This window comes from Mus caroli, unplaced genomic scaffold (genome assembly GCF_978045245.1).
Source record: "Mus caroli unplaced genomic scaffold, Mus_caroli_1 scaffold_7, whole genome shotgun sequence".
Taxonomy (NCBI): Eukaryota; Metazoa; Chordata; class Mammalia; order Rodentia; family Muridae; genus Mus; species Mus caroli.
In genome coordinates, this window is record NW_028227262.1 from 12,820,097 (window position 1) to 12,838,524 (window position 18,428).

General features: G+C 43.6%; 1 protein-coding gene across 2 annotated transcripts in view; it reads left to right on the forward strand.

Annotated features, from left to right (window-relative positions):
- Positions 1 to 4,950: 4,950 nt before the first annotated feature.
- Gucy2c (guanylate cyclase 2C) overlaps positions 4,951 to 18,428 on the forward strand; it is an 80,973-nt gene continuing 67,495 nt past the window's right edge. For both annotated transcript variants that reach the window (XM_021165238.2, XM_021165239.2), the window contains exons 1-3: positions 4,951 to 5,167; positions 12,795 to 12,907; positions 16,485 to 16,549. In XM_021165238.2, the coding sequence (XP_021020897.1) occupies positions 4,951 to 5,167; positions 12,795 to 12,907; positions 16,485 to 16,549 (395 nt within the window). The remainder of the gene's footprint in view (positions 5,168 to 12,794; positions 12,908 to 16,484; positions 16,550 to 18,428) is intronic.

Sequence of the window (18,428 nt, forward strand, 5' to 3'; positions counted from 1 at the left end):
ACAGGGAAGACCTGCCCTTCAGGGTGAGTGGTGCGGTCCGTGAGATAGAAGGAAAAGGAGAAAAGCAGGTGGAGAACTGGTATTCTCTCTCTGTGTGGTGTCTGAATGCTGATGCAACTTGACCAGCTCCTGTTATTCTCCCTAGAGCTCCTCTTTGTGGCTGCAATGGATTATCCCCTCAAACTACAAGCCACATACCCCCCACCCCCCCCACACACACACATGAGTGAGCTTTAAGTCACATCTGTCATAGCAGCAAAATGAAAGTTTTCATAGATGTCAGGAAAAATGAACACAGGCTGTAGAAAGCGTGCAGTCATCTTAAGCATGTAGGCATCTCGTCTGGGAGTGACAGTCCAAGAGTTACGGTTTTGTTTTGTCTCTCGTTATTAGTCCACACTGCTCTTTCTCTTCTGATATCCGTGGACCTCTGCAGATCTGTCTACGAGACTTGGGATCTGAGGACCTGAAAGAATGGCGCAGACTACAGTCTAATGCTGCAGGCAGCCTTAGCTCAGTTCCTGTGTACTTTTACACATGAATGTAACAAAGAAAGCAGTGACCCAAGGAAGATTGTTTGAATTCAGAAAAACATAACCAGTAAAACACCTGAATAAACCCGGGTAAGCACATACTACATACTAAGAGAGCAGCCGCTTCCCAGAACGTTTCTCAGGACAGACCAGTTTAGACACCATTGCCTGGCACATGCTATACATACACACACATACTATAGATTGTATCTTGGAAAACACAAAAGCAAGGCAGAAGGCCATATTCAGATTTAGGGCAAACGAAGGTCAGCGCTCAGCAGGTCCTTTCATTAGATTGGGTTCTCTAGCTGTGCTCTGCTATCTACCAGGTATGAACATGTCTTATAAATTCACTGTAAATGTTTAACACAAGAGGCACAAAATCACGGCCATCCAAGAACAATCCAGGGATCAAAATGCACTTGACGTAAGAATCCTTCTGGGTTTTGTTTTGTTTAGGGGCATTGTTCACCAGGCATTATCTTTCTGACCGTGTTCCAACAACATCCCATGCCTCCCATCCAGCTACCTGTGTCCTCAGAAATACCTGTGCCAGAGCCGACAAGCACCTGGCTACACCTTATTTCTTCAGAGATGATTTCTTGCACCTCTTGGCTCTCTAGCATGAAAAAAGAGATGATGTCCTAGGGATGTGGTGTTCAGGGGGCAAAGGTAAAGCCGAAGTATCTTAGCTCTGTATCTAAGGGGCTTGAAATGTGCTCACTCGAGCCTTTCTTTCACAACCCACACATGTTCAATGGCATTCGTTCTATCCATCCTTTGTATACTGATCTACTTTTTCACTTGAAAAGATTTACTTGAAACACAGTTTCTGGTCTTAGAGTTTTCTGCTACGTGGTCACCACTGCCCGACCCTTTCTAGGAACCATGGTGCCTTCTGCACTGTCCATTCCATTTGCTATTGCATGGAGTGGCCTTCCTTTCTAGCAAGGGCCTGTTGTTTATCTCACTGGTGCTCCTGCCAAGTGGGTATCCTGCCTTCAAACCAGACTCCTACTTCCTTTAGCCCTTTTATTCAGATTATTGCCCTCTGCCTCTTCAGTCAGCCACCGTGCGCTATTCCGATCAGTAATGCAGAGCTTCTTGCCTGCTTCAAACACTGCCATCCAGGCCACTGCTCCAGGGACTCTGCCAGCATCTCTGCTTCACTTGCTCACATATGCTTCAACATCTCTTTTCCATCTGTTTTCCTCACCGCCTCTCTGTATCATGTCCCTCTTCCTTCAATCACTCGCTGTTGCCGTTGCTTTGGTTTGGCTTTTAGACAGGGTCTCCCAATGTAACTCAAACTGATCTTGCTACCAACACACCTCCTACCTCAGCCTACTCAGTGCTGGGATTACTGTATAACACCATCCCTGGCTCTTCATTCAGCTTAGCTGTAACAGTCTGACTCTCTACACATTCTTTTTTTTTCTTCTTTATCTCCCATTTTTGAAGTCCACTAAATTTTCATTGTACCTTCCTAGAAAGTGTCTACTCCTAGATAGGCCCTGTCGCTGCTCACTTTCCTGTGCCTGTTTCTAAGCAGCTGGACAATAATCATAAAATGAGTGACGAGGGTCAGTAAACCCAGTCACTAAGCTCACCGATCACGGCTAAACAGCCTTATGGCGGGCCTCGTAGTCCCCCCTTCCCCCCCAGCCCCATTGCAGGGGCTTTCCAAGGTTGTCGATTCTCTTTAAGCCTGTGGCTGCTCAAACTCCCCTTCAGCTCTCAGCAGACATCCTGGGGCTCCCAGCCGTACGTCTGGCAGTATGCACACATAGGAAGCATCACACAGGCCTTTCTTCGATTGCCTTGAGAATCAATCCCATTACTTCAGCTTCCTGAACACGGTTTCTCAATTACCTCTCTCCATCTATGCCTCTCCCCCTAGCTTCATACCAGCTCCTTCCTACCAACATTTAAACGAGGCAGCTCCTACCCTGATAAAATACGCTCCCTCCCCCCCATCCCGTACCCGATGACCACTTCCTAGTTAGCACTGTTTCTTTCCTCCATTCTCGGCAAGAGAGACAGTTATTTCAACAGCTAAATAGGCTTCTAGGACCAGCCTGTTTTTTAGGTTCTTGGCTACAAATGAACAGATAAGAGTCGTGGGTGTACGGACACAAGAGATGTGGCTCAGCAGTTAAAAGTGCTTACTGCTCTGACAGAGGACCCAAGTTTGGTTCTGTAACCCTATCCACTGCTGTTCAATTTAAGGAGCAGCACAAAATGTCCTCCTTTTACTAAACACCCGTACTAGTCAGGCTGAGGCAAAGGAGCCAGACGAAACCAAGTCTATGCCAAGAGGCAGAACTCCTACCTGTAGTCACCCACAGGGTCTGTTCAAAAGCTGTGTTCTGACAAAGGCCATCCCCTTGGGGTCCTGCAAAGGGGGATACCACCAGCTAGAAAATAGACACCCCAAGAAGTCCGTTCAAGTGACCTTGGGAGGGGTTGAAATGTAGATGGTAGATTCCTTTGGGGCGGGGACCAAAGTAGCATACATACTTCTCCTTAGATTGGCCGGATTCCCCCATGGTTCCAATACTTTGCTTGGGAATGTTGAAAATGCAGTTTAAATTACTTCCATGAAAGATGTGTCATGCCAGTTAACTCGTTCAGTTTTCACATTTTGAAGTCATCATTGAAAACAGTGAAGTCTGACCCACCAGCCAATGCCTCTGTTGTACTCTAAACCTCCTACTAAGTACAGGTCCTCTCCTCACATCTGCACAGACAGATATCAAATCCACCTGTCCCAAGCCGGAAGTCGTTAGCTTTTAAACCCGCTGACTTTCAGGATTTTAACGATCAGCAAATACCTTTGAGTTCTCCCTCTCCCTGGGATCTCAAATTCAATAAAATACCAGGTCCCATTGATTCTCTTTCTAGACGTTTTGAGCCCATCTCCTGCTTCTGTCTTTTCCCAGGCCCCCTTTGACTCACGAGTACCATAGAAACGGAATCCTTATAAAGGCTCTGATTTTGTTTGCCTCTCTCTGGGACATTTCTTCCTTGACAGCGTGATGGGCTTTTCAAAAGTCACGTGACCAGCTGTGGAACTGGCTCAGTAAATAGAGAGCTTGCCACGCAAGAGTGAGAACTTGAGTCTGGATCCCAGGATCCACATTCTGTCAGATGCAGTAGCATACAAATGTAATCCCAGCACTGCCCCAGGGGGAGACTCGAGACTCCTTGGAGATCCCACCCAGATCCGTGGACTTACCACAAACAGCTGTGAATAAGAGACTCTGTCTCAAGGTAGAACATTAATGCTGACACTCAAGGCTGCCCTCTGACCTCTCTCTCTCTCTACATGTGCACCATGATATGACACACATACATTGTTTAGAAGTCATTTGATTTATGTGGGGGACTAAGCTAAATCCTCAGATCACAAGTTGAAAAAAATAAAAATTGACCATGTCAAGTGCCCTTTCTGACTTTTAGAATATAGTCCGAACTCCCAGTCCCTGTCATACCTCTGCCTAGTCCTCTGATGCCTTCTGTTACCACCCGACGCCACAGCATGTCAACCAAGCTGTATCCCTCGTTTCCTCAAATATACCTCACCCTTCCCACCTCTGTCTTTTCACAATCCATCCCCTTGCCTAACACTGCCGTTCTCCTTCCCACTCAGCCAACGCCCGTTTATCCTCCAGAGCTCAGTTTAGGGACATTTATGCTCTCGGGGAACTTCCTTGACTTCTGGACTCATGTTGACTTTCCCCTGCGTGCCCACCACACTCTGTTCTTTTCTCCATTGTTGACCTTAGCTCTTCATTCGTCTGGTGTTCGTCTATCCCGTTAGAATGAACGTGTGATTCAAGCGGACATTCATGCATCCACACCGTTGGTAATTATGTCCCCAGAGCCTTGCTACCATCCAACCCGTAGTGAAGAGCTGATAGATGGAGGTTGGCTGGACCACAGATGCGCAGCTCATCCTAGTAGACGCTTGCGTTTTGTTGTGCAGCTAAAGCTGAAGTACTAATGAGCTGTCACTGCTGTGCTGGCCATAAGCCCTTCGACCTTTATTTTCCATTTCATAAAGCCTGATATGTAAAATATACTGCTCCCTTCTTCTCTTCCCTCTTCCCAGTGATGTGTCACAAACGGGTGTATTTTTATTGGATGAGGCCCTGGTAATCCTGTCGTTTATAGCTCTGACCTTTCTGTGTGCAAACACACAAAGTGAACTTTGCTTTACCTCCTACCATAATGTGCCTGCTAATTACTGGCAGCCAGGCTGAGTTTCACGGCCCGTGTGACCAGTGTGGCAAGACCAGAAAGGTGCGTGGGGAAGAGAAGACCAAGGGACTCTGCTAGCGACTCTCCAGAGGGACTCCCTGTGTCTCTAAAAGCGAGCAATCCAGGGGGGCATGGTGCTACGGTGAGCCAGGTCATGACGTCACTGCTGGGCTTGGCTGTGCGGTTACTGCTCTTCCAGCCCGCGCTGATGATGTTCTGGGCCTCTCAGGTGAGGCAGAACTGCCGCAATGGCAGCTACGAGATCAGCGTCCTGATGATGGACAACTCAGCCTACAACGAACCTATGCAAAACCTGAGGGAGGCTGTGGAGGAAGGACTGGACATAGTGCGAAAGCGCCTGCGTGAAGCCGGTAAGACTATGGGGAAGGACTCCTTCTTGCTATGTACGACCTTTTGCTTCAAGGCAGAGACCTCGCAGACTTTGCCCGGTCACCCAAACTCCTCTAAATTCATCTCAGAATTCCATTCTCTTTCCTTCCCGGGGAGAGGGGTTGGAGTGAGCTGTGGTCCACCCTACCCTGCTGGAAGAAAAGGTAAAGTGCTCACAGCAGTGACATGCCCTACTTAAATCTGGGTTTCTGGCCAGCTGTAGACATCATGCCTCCTTCTGTAGCCGTTCAGAGGCAAGATTTGGGCTGGATCTGAGATCTCATAAGGCTCCTGGCCATACAGATACTGAACCTTTCTCCACACCTCTTATTCATAGAAAGATTTTTTTCCCTCTGGCAGTGCAGGCTCTCCTGTCTCCTGTGGCTCTCGCTGTCAGATATAGACAGGGTTATACATTTATGATCGAATTCATTGTTGCCTTTCTTGACCTTATCTTTAATTCGTTAAGAAAAAATCAATTTTATAATTCGACATAAAACACGTAAAGAAGAACCAAGTGCCTGCAATAATTTTGCACTGCCTGAATACTCTTTCTCGGTGTCTTGTTTTTGAGACCTTGGTGCTTAGTATGGCACAGGGACGATTTTACATCTTCTCTGTCACAACACATCATCCTACAAATGACTTTCTTAGGGCTACATTGCTACCTCAGTCATCATGTGAATCCCTTAGACTAGAAACCACCCCAATTATCTAAAAATTCTCTTCTCGAGAAATATCTAATTGTTTTTAATTTCTTGTGGTTATTTTCTTTTACAGTGCTACGATCCTTTTTCTTATATATAGTTCTTTTCCATTCCCAGAGACTCCATTATCACAAATAGAATTACTGAGTCACTGAGTACTTGATACATCTTAATGGTTACTTTTGGTCTTAAAGGTGGCATATAATAATCTTCTGTCTAAAATCTTGTGGCAAGAATTTACTTCTGTGCATGCATGTAATCTTCCCAGTTGTGTCCAGACTAGATTCAGACGCACATGCGCCAGTCTGATGTAGACCTAAGTAGAACTGAGAGGCTGTGTAATAACACGCACATGTTTACTGAGGGCATGATATAGCACACACATGTTTGCTGAGACAGGGTGGTCCGTGGTAAAGAAGTTGGGTCTTCGACCTGGGTTAAGATTCTGTCTGTTAGCCTGGGTGTTAAGCGTGGCCATCTCATAGAGGCTCCATTTGTTTCCTGAGAATTTGTCACATGGCTAGATAAGTTCTGGAGAATGTCTCATCACACCATTTCTTTAGTCACCACAGCTCTGTGGGGTTGGCATGGTGGACAATGGTGTCACAGCAGATGCAAACCACCTACATCCATTGGAGCGAGATGCAAATCCACTTCTGCCTGAGTCCTATGGGTGTATCCTATTGCCACTGCAAGTGACCCACCACTAACTACACCTCTCACTAAGACAGAGCAACGGAACACTATCAGCAGCAAAGATTCAGGTTCTGATGGAATTTGGTTCATTGTCCTGCCTGACTTTTTACCATAGCTATGACCTGAAGCAAGTTACCTCACTTTCCTGGTGCTCAGTCTCCTCACGAATAAAACCAGAATAAATGGCCGTCCTGGCTGTGGGTTGAACAGGTATTCAATAAGAAAACCCATGGACGCATTTCAGGCAGTGAGGCATATGGGTAACCCATCGCCATTTTGACGAGGTTTTAAAGGTGTTCTAATCCCCGTTAGGAACAGCATTGATGGGACTGTTGCTGTTACTCAGCGAGGATGTTGCTTGACACATCAAACAAATAGCAGAAGGTATTGTTACCCCCTTGGTTCTGAGTGCGTGCAACCTGAACTTGAACTTCTGTTCTGTTACTAATTGAGTGACATGTTGGTTTTCATTCACTACTCTCATTTGTATCAGTCATAATGCTAAGACAGAAGGATGGGTTCATAAAGGGATCGTTCTGTGGAAGAAGAAACAGACATGCCTAGAAATTGGCACTTGATAACCCATTTTGCTCCTACATACTGAACACAAGAGATGCAGGTTAGAGAAGAGAAAGACACTGTATTCTAAATATGTCGAGCATATTTGGAGTGTTTGACATTTGGAAAAAAATTTAAAACACTATATGAGAGCTAGTATTGGAAAATATTGATAATTTAAAGGTTGTAGGTGACATCCCAAAGTTAGTGAATAATTTTTTTCCTTTGTGTATGTGTGTGTGTTGTTTGTTGGTTTGGTTGGTTGGGGGTTTTTTGTTTTGTTTGTTTTGTTTTTAGATTTAGTGAAGCTACATGAATATTGAAGAATAAGTAGATAGTAATGTGTGAAAATGGTACAAATAATTTGAAAAGAGATCCCTCCAGTCCCAAGCCCTCAGTTCCTTGAGGACATGTGTTCCATGGCTAAGTCCATACCTTGTGTGTGGTCCCATACATTGAGACCCTTCCCCCAGACCTCAGAGGGGAATACCTCTTCCCCATTGACTCTGGATTATGTCATTGACTCTGGATTATGTCATGACAACATAAAACTGCCAGGGCAAGGAATGTGCTTATTTGTAAAGTTTCAATTTGAAGTCATACCATCGTTTGACCAAAAAAAAAAAAAAAAAAAAAAAAAATCTTTAAAAGAAAAAAAAATCACCCCAAATCTGGAGAGATAAACTGAGGATAATCCTCTATCAAATTAAACTACTAGAACAGTGAACCGTAAAATATGCATTGACATCATGGTACAATAGTTCTGTGTCAGTGGGTCTCAAGAGTGGATCTTAAAATATCGAGGGCCCTGAATAGTTTTATATGGTTGCACATATTGATGTTTATTAGATTGGGAATTAAACGCTTGCTCACTAAAAAGTGACAAACAATTTACTAGCTAACGTACATTTCATTACTAAAGAAAATTTTTATTTTTTAAGCCAGAAAAAAAAAGAGAGGAAGGTGAAGGAATGAAATTGATGTAAATGTCTGTGAGTGTCTTTAATGTTCAGCTTAATATATAAGAAGGACATAGTCTTCTGGTTGCTTCTGTATTCAATCTGCAACGACAATCTCTCTATTCTCTAGTTTCTAGAAAGTTCCATTAGAAACAGAGTGGGAAAAGTGAAGGGCTGGTACAATTACGGAAACAGCAGTGAGCTCACAGGGTTGTCCCTCCCCCTCCAAAGTGACTCAACACTCCCCAGCAGTTTGCTTCTCAAGAACCACTGTCAGTAAGAGCTCAAAGATGCTCTAGAACCTCAAAGCTGCTCTAGATCCCCCAAAGTTGCTCTAGAGCCCCAAAGTTGATCTAGAACCCCAAAGTTGCTCTAGAGCCCAAAGTTGATCTAGAGCCCCAAAGTTGATCTGGAGCCCCAAAGTTGATCTAGAGCCCCAAAGTTGCTCTAGAGCCCTAAAGTTGCTCTAGAGCCCCAAAGTTGATCTAGAACCACAGTGTGCATCTTGTCTCTACTCCTTACCAGGGATGAAAGTGAAGCAAATTACTCTACCTCTAACCTCTTGCTGCTTCATTCCAGAATAAATATCCCTTTGTAGGATTCAGAGAAAGGATTAAGTGAATGACTCTTGCAAACACTCACAGGTCAGTGTCAGGAGCAGAATGACCCAGCCCTCCAGCTCCGTTCTGTCAGTAAGTGGATACAGAACTGGGACCACAGTGATGAAGCCATATCTGCTTCCGGGTCTGATACACGATGATTCTCCTTTCTTAGGTCTCTGGGGGTTTACACATGGGTTTTGCTTTGTCACTCATGGTCTGCCTGGATCCTCAGATTTTTACTTTGCTCAGCATCCCTACATGATGATGGTGGTGGGAAGCTGCTGAGCTCTCACGCTGATGAGGGTAGGGTTGGGAAAGCTTTGGGTTTTCTTTATTTTGGGGGTTTCTTTGTTTTTTGTTGTTGTTTTGTTTGTTTTGTTTTTGGGTGTAGTAAAGCTACACAGATATTGAAGAATAAGTAGAAATTAGTGTGGGAAAATGGTAGAAATGATATGTCAGGGACACAGCTGAGGGAGGAGCCAGTTTACAGTCACCACCGCCTTTTTCAAGATGGGGTTAAACTCTTCCCCTTGACTTACAAGACTGCAGGCAGCCTGCTTGCTACCACTCTTGCTCAAACAGGGGTCTGGGTCCCCATACCCACTCCAGCTTCATTTGTACTGAACCCTGACTCCAAATACACTATGTCCTCCCATTTATTTTTAGACTTTTAAAAATATATATATTTATAAGTCTTTGCCTATATGTATTGTATGTGCACCACATGTATGTCTGGTGCCCATTGAGATCAAAAGGAGACATGAAATCCCCTGGAACTGGACTTGCAAATAAATGGCTGTGAGCTTCCATGTGGGTAGTGGGACTGATCCCAGGTCCTCTCTAAGAGCAATAAGTGACTTAACTCTCCAGCACTATTCTTCCTAAGAATATGCAAATTAAGTAGGATAAAGGTTCCACACTGTTTAGTGGGGACTGGCAAAATGGCTTAGCCAGTTAAGGCACCTACCACCAAGTCCAAAGAAATGAGTTCAATCCTTGGAACCCATTTGGTAGGCGAGGAATGATGTCCACTACTTGCCCTCTGACCTCTACATGCATGCCCCCATGGGTTCTCTGTTCCTCCGTGCACAAATAAACATATACAATGTAAACAAAATGTTGAGGAGTATGCCGGTTTATGGCTATACTTGCCTTTTAACTGTTTAACTCACCACATGCCCTCCTCCCCTCTGGTTTCCTCTGGTTGGTCTAATCATTGGCCTCTAGTTCAGCTTGTTCTACCCAACAATTACATCTCTCAGCTGGTTCTCCTAGTGAACAAAGTATCAGTGTAAATGTGTTTGGGTTAAACAGTAACCAGAACTTAAGGATGTACTATACTAGATGTGCCAGAACTGAAGGATGTACTGTCCTAGATGTGGTAGGCACATCTCTGCAGCAACTAGAGAAGGGCAAAGTTGTTTCTATGCTCAGAATGATAAGGTCTCAACTTCTAGGAAAACAAGCTTTTGAATGTTCCAATTTTTTCTTCTGTTTTGAGTAGACTTTACTCTTTTAAAGATATTATTCAAATGTGGCATGTCAGGCAAACCTCACTTTTACGTGTAAGGAAACAGAAGTCAGAGAGCTTCGAATGGGTTGTGTAAGAACACAGAGTGTCATTCACAATGCCACACCAATGTCTGAGGCTTCCTGGTGTCCAGAAGGCCATTTCCTCTTTGGTATCAGACATTTGTCCTGAGCTTACCTGTCACTGGGAGAGGACCATCATTTAAAGGACAGAGCTGCACAAATGGTTCTGCCAGCTCTTTATTATCTTTAAGACGTGGCACCTAGCAACACTCAGGGATTTTACCATCATGCCTCTGCCTTCACCTAAACTCTTTGTTATCTAAACACCCCAAGCAGGGATAAACACAGGCCATTTGGCTTTGGAAAATGCAGACTATAAAGAGTGGTGTTCTGGGCCAGTGAGACGGGCCAGCTGTTAAGAGCACCAGCTGTTCTCAGGGGATCTGGGTTCAGTTCCCAACACTGCAGCTTACAACTCTCGGAAACTCCAGTTCCAGAGCATCCCGTGTTTTCTTGTGGTTTCAGGGTCAAAGCCCATTCTTCATTACACCCGAGACAGTGGGAAGATGCTCACAATGCTGATTTTGGGGTCAGGCTGTGTTTTCTTGACATTTTAAAATCACTAAGTGCAACTGCATGGCAACTTCTCCTGATCGGTATATTTAATTGCTTGTCACATCCATTCAGAAATCTAATAGGCACCTCACACCCAACGAGTTCACCTGGCTTCTCCCAAAGCTCTCAACCCCGTAGTCACGACTCTATACTTGCAAATTTTCCCCTCTTATTCAGTCCTTGATTTAGAGTAACATTCCCCATTAGCCACGTTCTCAGGACAAGGAATACTGAAGACACTCACACCCTCTTTTCCTCAAGTTGCATCCATCAGCACTTTCTTACTGACCCTACCTTCAAATTTCAAAATGCAACCATGTAATTCCCCCAATTCATTGCCACTTGCTTATTTCAAGCTAGCCTAAGTTATCAAGAGCCCCTAACTGGTCTCCCTGCTTCTTTCTCCTTCTTGGTCTCCACGATCTATTCTCCCATCAGAATCTCGAGAAGTCCTTTTAAAGTGAAAGTGAGACATGATAATATTTCTATATATTTTAAATGCTCCAGAACGATCCCATTCTACTAAGACATGCACATACGTGCCTGATATGACCTTCTTCCAATACCACCCCAGGTCTATTCTACCCCTCAATCACTAAGCAGCAAGTGCATGGCCATCCTTGAAGATTCTGAGACAAGCCAACATCAATCGTATCTGACCTTTGTTCTTCATTTCCCACCTCCAACCCCACCCAGAAACTGTACATGTGTGTGGCTCACATTCTTACATCTCTCAAGTCCTGGCACCCGAAAGGGGCTCCCGTCTCCATGCTACCAGCAATAGCACCATTCTGTGTGATCTCCAGAGAATATGTGGACCTCAGGCAGCCAGGGAGTGATCTTACTCAATGCTGCATTGCGAGCACATAGGAAAGTGTAAGGAGCATAAGAGGAACAGAGTAACTGTGTGTGGACTGATGGATGGATGATAATCAGAGACCAAAGCGAACTGCACCTCACACGTAATAGCAGCAACTTGGGAACACAAAAGAACAAGATGCCGTCCCTATCTACTTTCCCAGTGCTTTCCAGTCCATACTGGACACATGCTGAATGTGGGGTTATAGAAAGAGAAGATGAGGAGAGCTGTGGACATAATGAAAACTACTCTTAGGCTGGACCGTGATGATGAATACTTGAATCTACACATGTGCTGAAATGATCAAATTACACTTCCATTCCATATGTTCACAATGGATGGGTTCTATCATGGGTGAATTATTTCTATAATATAAGAGAAAGATAAAGGCAGGGAAGGTGGGAGAGAGGGAAGAGAGAGAAGAGAGAGAAAGAAGGGACTCAGAATAGTCTCAGACCTGAACTTGAATATTGTCTTCATCAGGGTTCTTTAAGGAACAGAACTGAAAGAATGAACATATGACTATATATTAATAAAGCTTTCATTGGAGTGGCTCACAGGCTGTGGGCTGAGTACTCCCAACAAAGGCCCTCTCCTGACAGCTCACAAGACTGGGGGCCTCAAGAGTCCCCATCTGGTGTTGGAGTTCCAGAGAGATCCTACAGGGCTGCTAGTTTTCAGTTTACACTTTGAATCCTCACGAAATGGGTTCAAACACCAGTGTAAGAATAGCTCAGGGTAGATGAGCTTGCCAGTGAGAGCGAGGACAAGCAGACAAAAAGGCACACCCCTGTTTCTCTGTCCTTCCTGCCTCCAGGAGTGGCCCAGACTTAGAGTAGGTCTTCTGATCTCACATTATCTGGATAGGGGTGTGTGTCCCACTTAAAGTAATCAAACCAAGAGAAATCTCTCACAGATGTGCCCAGATGCTTGGATTAGGTTCCTTGCAAGTCTAGACTTGCCATCACAGATACCTTTCCCCAGCCCCTTGAAATCCATCAGCAAGGGCTGTCTCAGAGATGGGCAAATTGTGGAAGGATAACACTGGTTTCCTGTTTTTCCTAATTTCTGGGTAACAGACCTAAATGTGACTGTGAACGCGACTTTCATCTACTCCGACGGTCTGATTCATAAGTCAGGTGACTGCCGGAGCAGTACCTGTGAAGGCCTTGACCTACTCAGGGAGATTACAGTAAGTAGCTTTTTTTGTTTGTTTGTTTTACTTTGTTTTGTTTTGTTTGCTTTATTTATTTACTATATGTAAGTACACTGTAGCTGTCTTTAGACACCAGAAGAGGGCATCAGATCTTATTAAGGATGGTTCTGAGCCACCATGTGGTTGCTGGGAATTGAACTCAGGACCTCTGGAAGAGCAGTCAGTGCTCTGAACTGCTGAGCCATCTCTCCAGCCCAGTAAGTAGCTTTTGTAGTGTGTAGGTCACACATTCTTCATCTGGGATGGTTACAGTGAGAAATGTGGGTATGTTTACACAATGCATAGTCTGCACCAGCTGCAGTCATGTTGCTGTATGATCTGAAGGTACCCTTTATAGCACACATCCCAAGAGACGTGTGTGTGTGTGTGTGTGTGTGTGTGTGTGTGTGTGTGTGTGTGTCCTGGAACATAGTATGTATATGCTTTGATATAGGGGGAATTTTTACTTTAAGTTAACTTTAAAATCTTTTTAAATTTTGTCTTTTTAAAGACTTATTATTTTGAATACATGTCTAAAAATTTTTTATCATTGTATATGACTTCAAAATCCTACTCTTACCAAAAGACAGATCATCCTGACCAAAGCGGGGATAGGGCAGGAAAACACTACCATCGCATGATTTAATAAATTAAATGAACCTACGGGACCTACAGAAAGCATCCCATCTGACTCACACTGCGAAATGTATACCTCTCCAAGCCCGTGGAAAAATTTCTAAAACAGACAATACATTAGGACACAAAGCAAGTCTCAACAAGTAAAAGAAATTTGACATAACTTCTTGCATTTTATTTGAACGCAAATGGAATAAACTAGAAGCCTACAGCAAAAGAAACTGCAGAGAATAGGCAGAGCCCTGGAGGTTGAACAATATACTATTATGCAATGAATTATTGAAGACATTAAGGAGGAATTTTTTAAAACTCCTAAAATCAAGTGAAAATTAAAACACAACATAACAAGAATCTGGGGGGAAACAATGAACACATTTCTGAGAGGGAAATTCATAACTGTGAGTGCTTACATTTAAAGATCAGAAAGATCAAACACACACACACAAACACACACACATTGACACACACACACAAAGAGCTATTCACAGTAATCAACCTAGCTTCATTCTAGATCAGAAGTTCTCAATCTTCCTAATACTTAGACCCTTTAATAGTTTCTCATGTTGTGGTGACCTCAACCATAAAATTATTTCATTTCTACTTCATAACTGTAGCATTTTGCTACTGTAAGGAATAATAATGTAAATATCTGATATCCAGGTTCTCTGATTTGGGACCTCCAAAGGAATCATGACCTCTGTGAGTTCATGAATAGTTTAATAATAAATAATTAAAAATCAATAAATAATAGATCACATAAATGGACTCAAAGACAGAAATCACATTACCATCTCAATATATGCATTTGACAAAATCCAACATCCCTTCATGATAAAGGCCCTGAAGATATTAGGAGTAGAAGTTATATATCTCAATATAACCAATGATACATATGACAAGCCTATGGCTGATATCACAGTAAATGAAGAAAACTCAAAACATTTCTACAAAGATGAGAAACAAGAGACAAAGGTGTCTACATCTCTCACTCTTGCTGATTTGCTGATAAAATGTTGAAAGTCTTCAATACAGCAATAAGATGAGAGAGAGAGAGAGAGAGAGAGAGAGAGAGAGAGAGAGAGGAAAGGAAGAAGTCAATGTATTCTATCTATAAATGGGAGGATCCTGTATGTGAGAGCTCCAAAACACTCTACCAGAAAACTCTCGGAGCTGCTGAACACTGTCAGTAAAATATCCTGATGTGGGACCGGAGAGATGGCTCAGCAGTTAAGAGCACCTCTTCCAGAGTTCTTGAGCTCAGTTCCCAGCAACCCCACGGTGGCTCACAACCATCTGTAATGGGATCTGATGTTCTGAAGATAGCTACAGTGTACTCGTATACATAAAATAAATAAATAAATAAATCTTTTAAAAAAAGTGTCTTGATACAAAATTAGCACAAAATCCAGTGGTCTTCTTATATGCTAGGAGTAGACAGGCATACAAGAAATCAGGAAAACAATCCACTCACAATTGCCTGGAACATAAACCTTGACATAAACCGAAATAAGTGAAAAGCTCCTACCATGTAAAACCTGAAGCACTGAAGAAGGAATTTGAAAAGGACACCAGAAAACTGAATTGGATTGGAAGAATTAATTTTGTAAAAATGTCTCTTTTAACAACAGTTTACCGATTCAATGCAAACCACACTAAAATGACAATGTCATTCCTCAAAGAAATAGAAAAAGCGACATCATCATCAACAACAACAACACCAACACCACACACACACACACACACACACACATACACACATACCTTGTTTATTGTTGAAGCACAAAGACCCCAGATAAGCAAAATGACAAAAAAAAAAATATAATGCTGGAGGTCTCACCATATCCAACTTAAGTTATCCTACAGAGCCATATGAACAAACACAGATACAGGGATCAATGAAATGACACAAAAGATCCAGATATCAAACCACACAGCTATAATTCCCTGACTTCAGACAAAGGTGTGAAAAATACACACTGGAGAAAAGACTGAAGGCAGCCTCTTCAACAGATGGTGCTGGAGAAACTGGGCTTCCACATATGGGTAGACGAGACTAGATCCCTATCTCTCACCTGGCCCAAAACCCAACTCCAAATAGACCTAAGACCTGTATGAAAAGCTAGAAACTCTTAAACTGTTCCTGGGAAAAACAGAGAAAACACTTGAAGGTAAACGGAACTGAATAGGGTTCTGATTCAAGAATTAAGACTAGCAACAAATGGAAACCCACAAAATTAAAAGCATTTGTACAGTAAAGGGAACAGTTAACTGGGTGAAGAAGCAATCTTCAGAATAAGAGAAAAATCGTTGCTACCCATTTGACAGAGAAGTAATAGCTACCATATAAAAAGAACTAAAAATACTAAATAACAAATTAAAAAAAGCCCAACCCTATCAGTTAATGGACCAATGAACAGCCAAGCCTCAAAAGATGAAATACTTGTCATTAAAAGCATCCAAACCATTTCTTCTCCCTTGGACTTCAATATCCCTATGCTAGAATCTGCCCAGCCCCCCAAGACTGAGACTCACTATGGTGGATATGGTATACACATCCTGACATCCATAATATGACCCATGAGGTCGATGTGAAACTTCTAGTATTATAGTCTCACAATCTGTAATCTCTGGAAGCCCTTTTACAAGATGCCCAGAGTAAGGGGTATCTTTTACGTCTACACGGCTTTAGAGAGTTTTTAATTCTCCTGAGCTCCTTAAAACCCTATTTAGGGTCTGAGTTAGCAACGGGGAGGAAGAAGTAAGCAAGAATCTTGCTCCTCCCACTTGCTCCATCCTTTGAGTAGCTCCTCCCCGCTCTGCGCACAGACTCTTGGGAACGCATTTCTCATAGTGCTCCCGCCCTCCTCTTTTCTTTGGTTAATTGGATTTGTCTTAGGCTTTAGTGTTTTTCTTTTCTTTCTTTTTCTTTTTCCTACAGAGAGATCGTAAGATGGGCTGCGCCCTCATGGGGCCCTCGTGCACGTATTCCACCTTCCAGATGTAGTAAGTACTTTGGCTGAGTGTTAAATGATTGGGCAAACAGTGTTGTCAAAGCAAGAGCGAGGCATGTTGGGCCCCTTGTGCTTCGCCATCTCTCTATCATTGCCTTTACCCTTCCCCAGATACCTCCTGCTTTGATCGGTGTGTAATGACTGCAGTAGCTGCCCAGGTACAGTCACTCATAGCTGAGTCTTAGAGGAAGCAGGTTGTGAGGAACACTTGAGTTTAATAAAGGAAATTCCCCAGAGTGGGCAGTGCGTAGGACACAGACAGAAGAGAGAGCGTCTTAGTAGAACTCTATTGTGTCACTAGTTTGGAAACGTGGGGAAACAACCAGGCTCTTATTTGAGATGTATAGAAATAACATGTTGAAGTTCTCTGTGTAAAATCCTTTGTGATTTAGAGAGAGAGAGAGAGAAAAAAAGCCTTCGATCTATTGTAGAATGGGAAACTGTTTTCTAGATTTAGAAATTGTGACTTCAATTTATTTCACTCAGTGAAACTGGCTCTGTTCTGCCAGATCATATATTCCCTGGTCAAAATTCTTCACATTTCCCTGTCAAAACTTTTCTCACAGGCCTTTCCCTCGCTTGTTCGGTTTTCTGAATAAAGAAATACCATTTCCTGATCCAGGGGAGATCAGCATAGGTTTCTCAAGGCCGACACAAACCCCTGAAGTTTCTACCGGAAGTCAGCCTGTTGCCTCACGCCCAGCAACTCAGCAGCCCAGAGGTTCAGCACACCAAGTCAGGCACACTCAGAAGCATTTCCAAGCCCATCTTCCACACCCAAACAGACACCCATGGAATTTTGTTCTTCCTTATCTCATGGATCAGGTGCTGAGATGACATTGCTCAAGAGGAAAGGGGGCACCCAGGACATTGGTTCAGTACCATGAGAGCTTTCTAAGAGAAAACAGTTTAGTGTTGTCAAGCAGAAAAGAATTGAGTGAACCATGCCCTTCCAAATGGAGGTGAGAGGGACACTGGCCAATACAAAGCAGAGAGAGAGAGAGAGAGAGAGAGAGAGAATGCAGTATTGTATAGAAGGCAGTGGTCACCTCTGCTTGAGGGCTGAGTTTCAAGTGGGGAGATGACTTCATGAAAAAAATCTGAGTGTTGTGTTGGAGACAGACAACGTCGCAGTCAGAGTTACTATCTATGTGATGAAACATTATAACCAAATGCAACCTGGGGAAGAAAGGGTTTATTTGACTTACATATTTTTCTTATTACTTTTATTTTTTTACAGTCCAGTTGTTGCCTCCCCCCGCCCCCAGTTCTTCATTCCATTCTTCCTCCCCTGTCTCCAAGATGATGCCCTCTCACTAGGCCTCCCCACTCCCTAGGGCTTCAAGTTCTCCAGGGTTAGGCGTGTCTTCTCCCACTGAGGCCAGACCTGGCAGTCCTCAGGTGTATATGTGTAGGGGGACTCGTACCAGTAGTGTATGCTGCCTGGTTGGTAGCTCAGTGTCTGAGAAATTCCAGGGGTCCAAGTTAGTTGAGACTGCTGGTCTTCATATGGGGGTCACACTCCTCCTCAGCTTCTACTAGCCTTTTCATAATTCAACCACAGGGGTCCCCTACTTCAGTCCAATTGTTGGGTATAAGTATCTGTGTCTGTCTCAGTCAGCTGCTTATTGGGCCTCTTAGAGGACAGCCATGCTAGCTAGGCTCCTGTCTGTAAGCACATCAGAGCATCAGTAATAGTGTCAGGCCTTGGAGCCTCCCTTGAGATGGATCCCAAGTTGGGCTGGTCACTGGACAGCCTTTCCCTTACATATCTCGAGTCACAGTCTGTTGAGGGAAGCCAAGGTAGGAATTTAAACTGGTGCAAACCTAGAGGCAGGAGCTGATGCAGAGGCCATGGAGGAGTGCTGTGT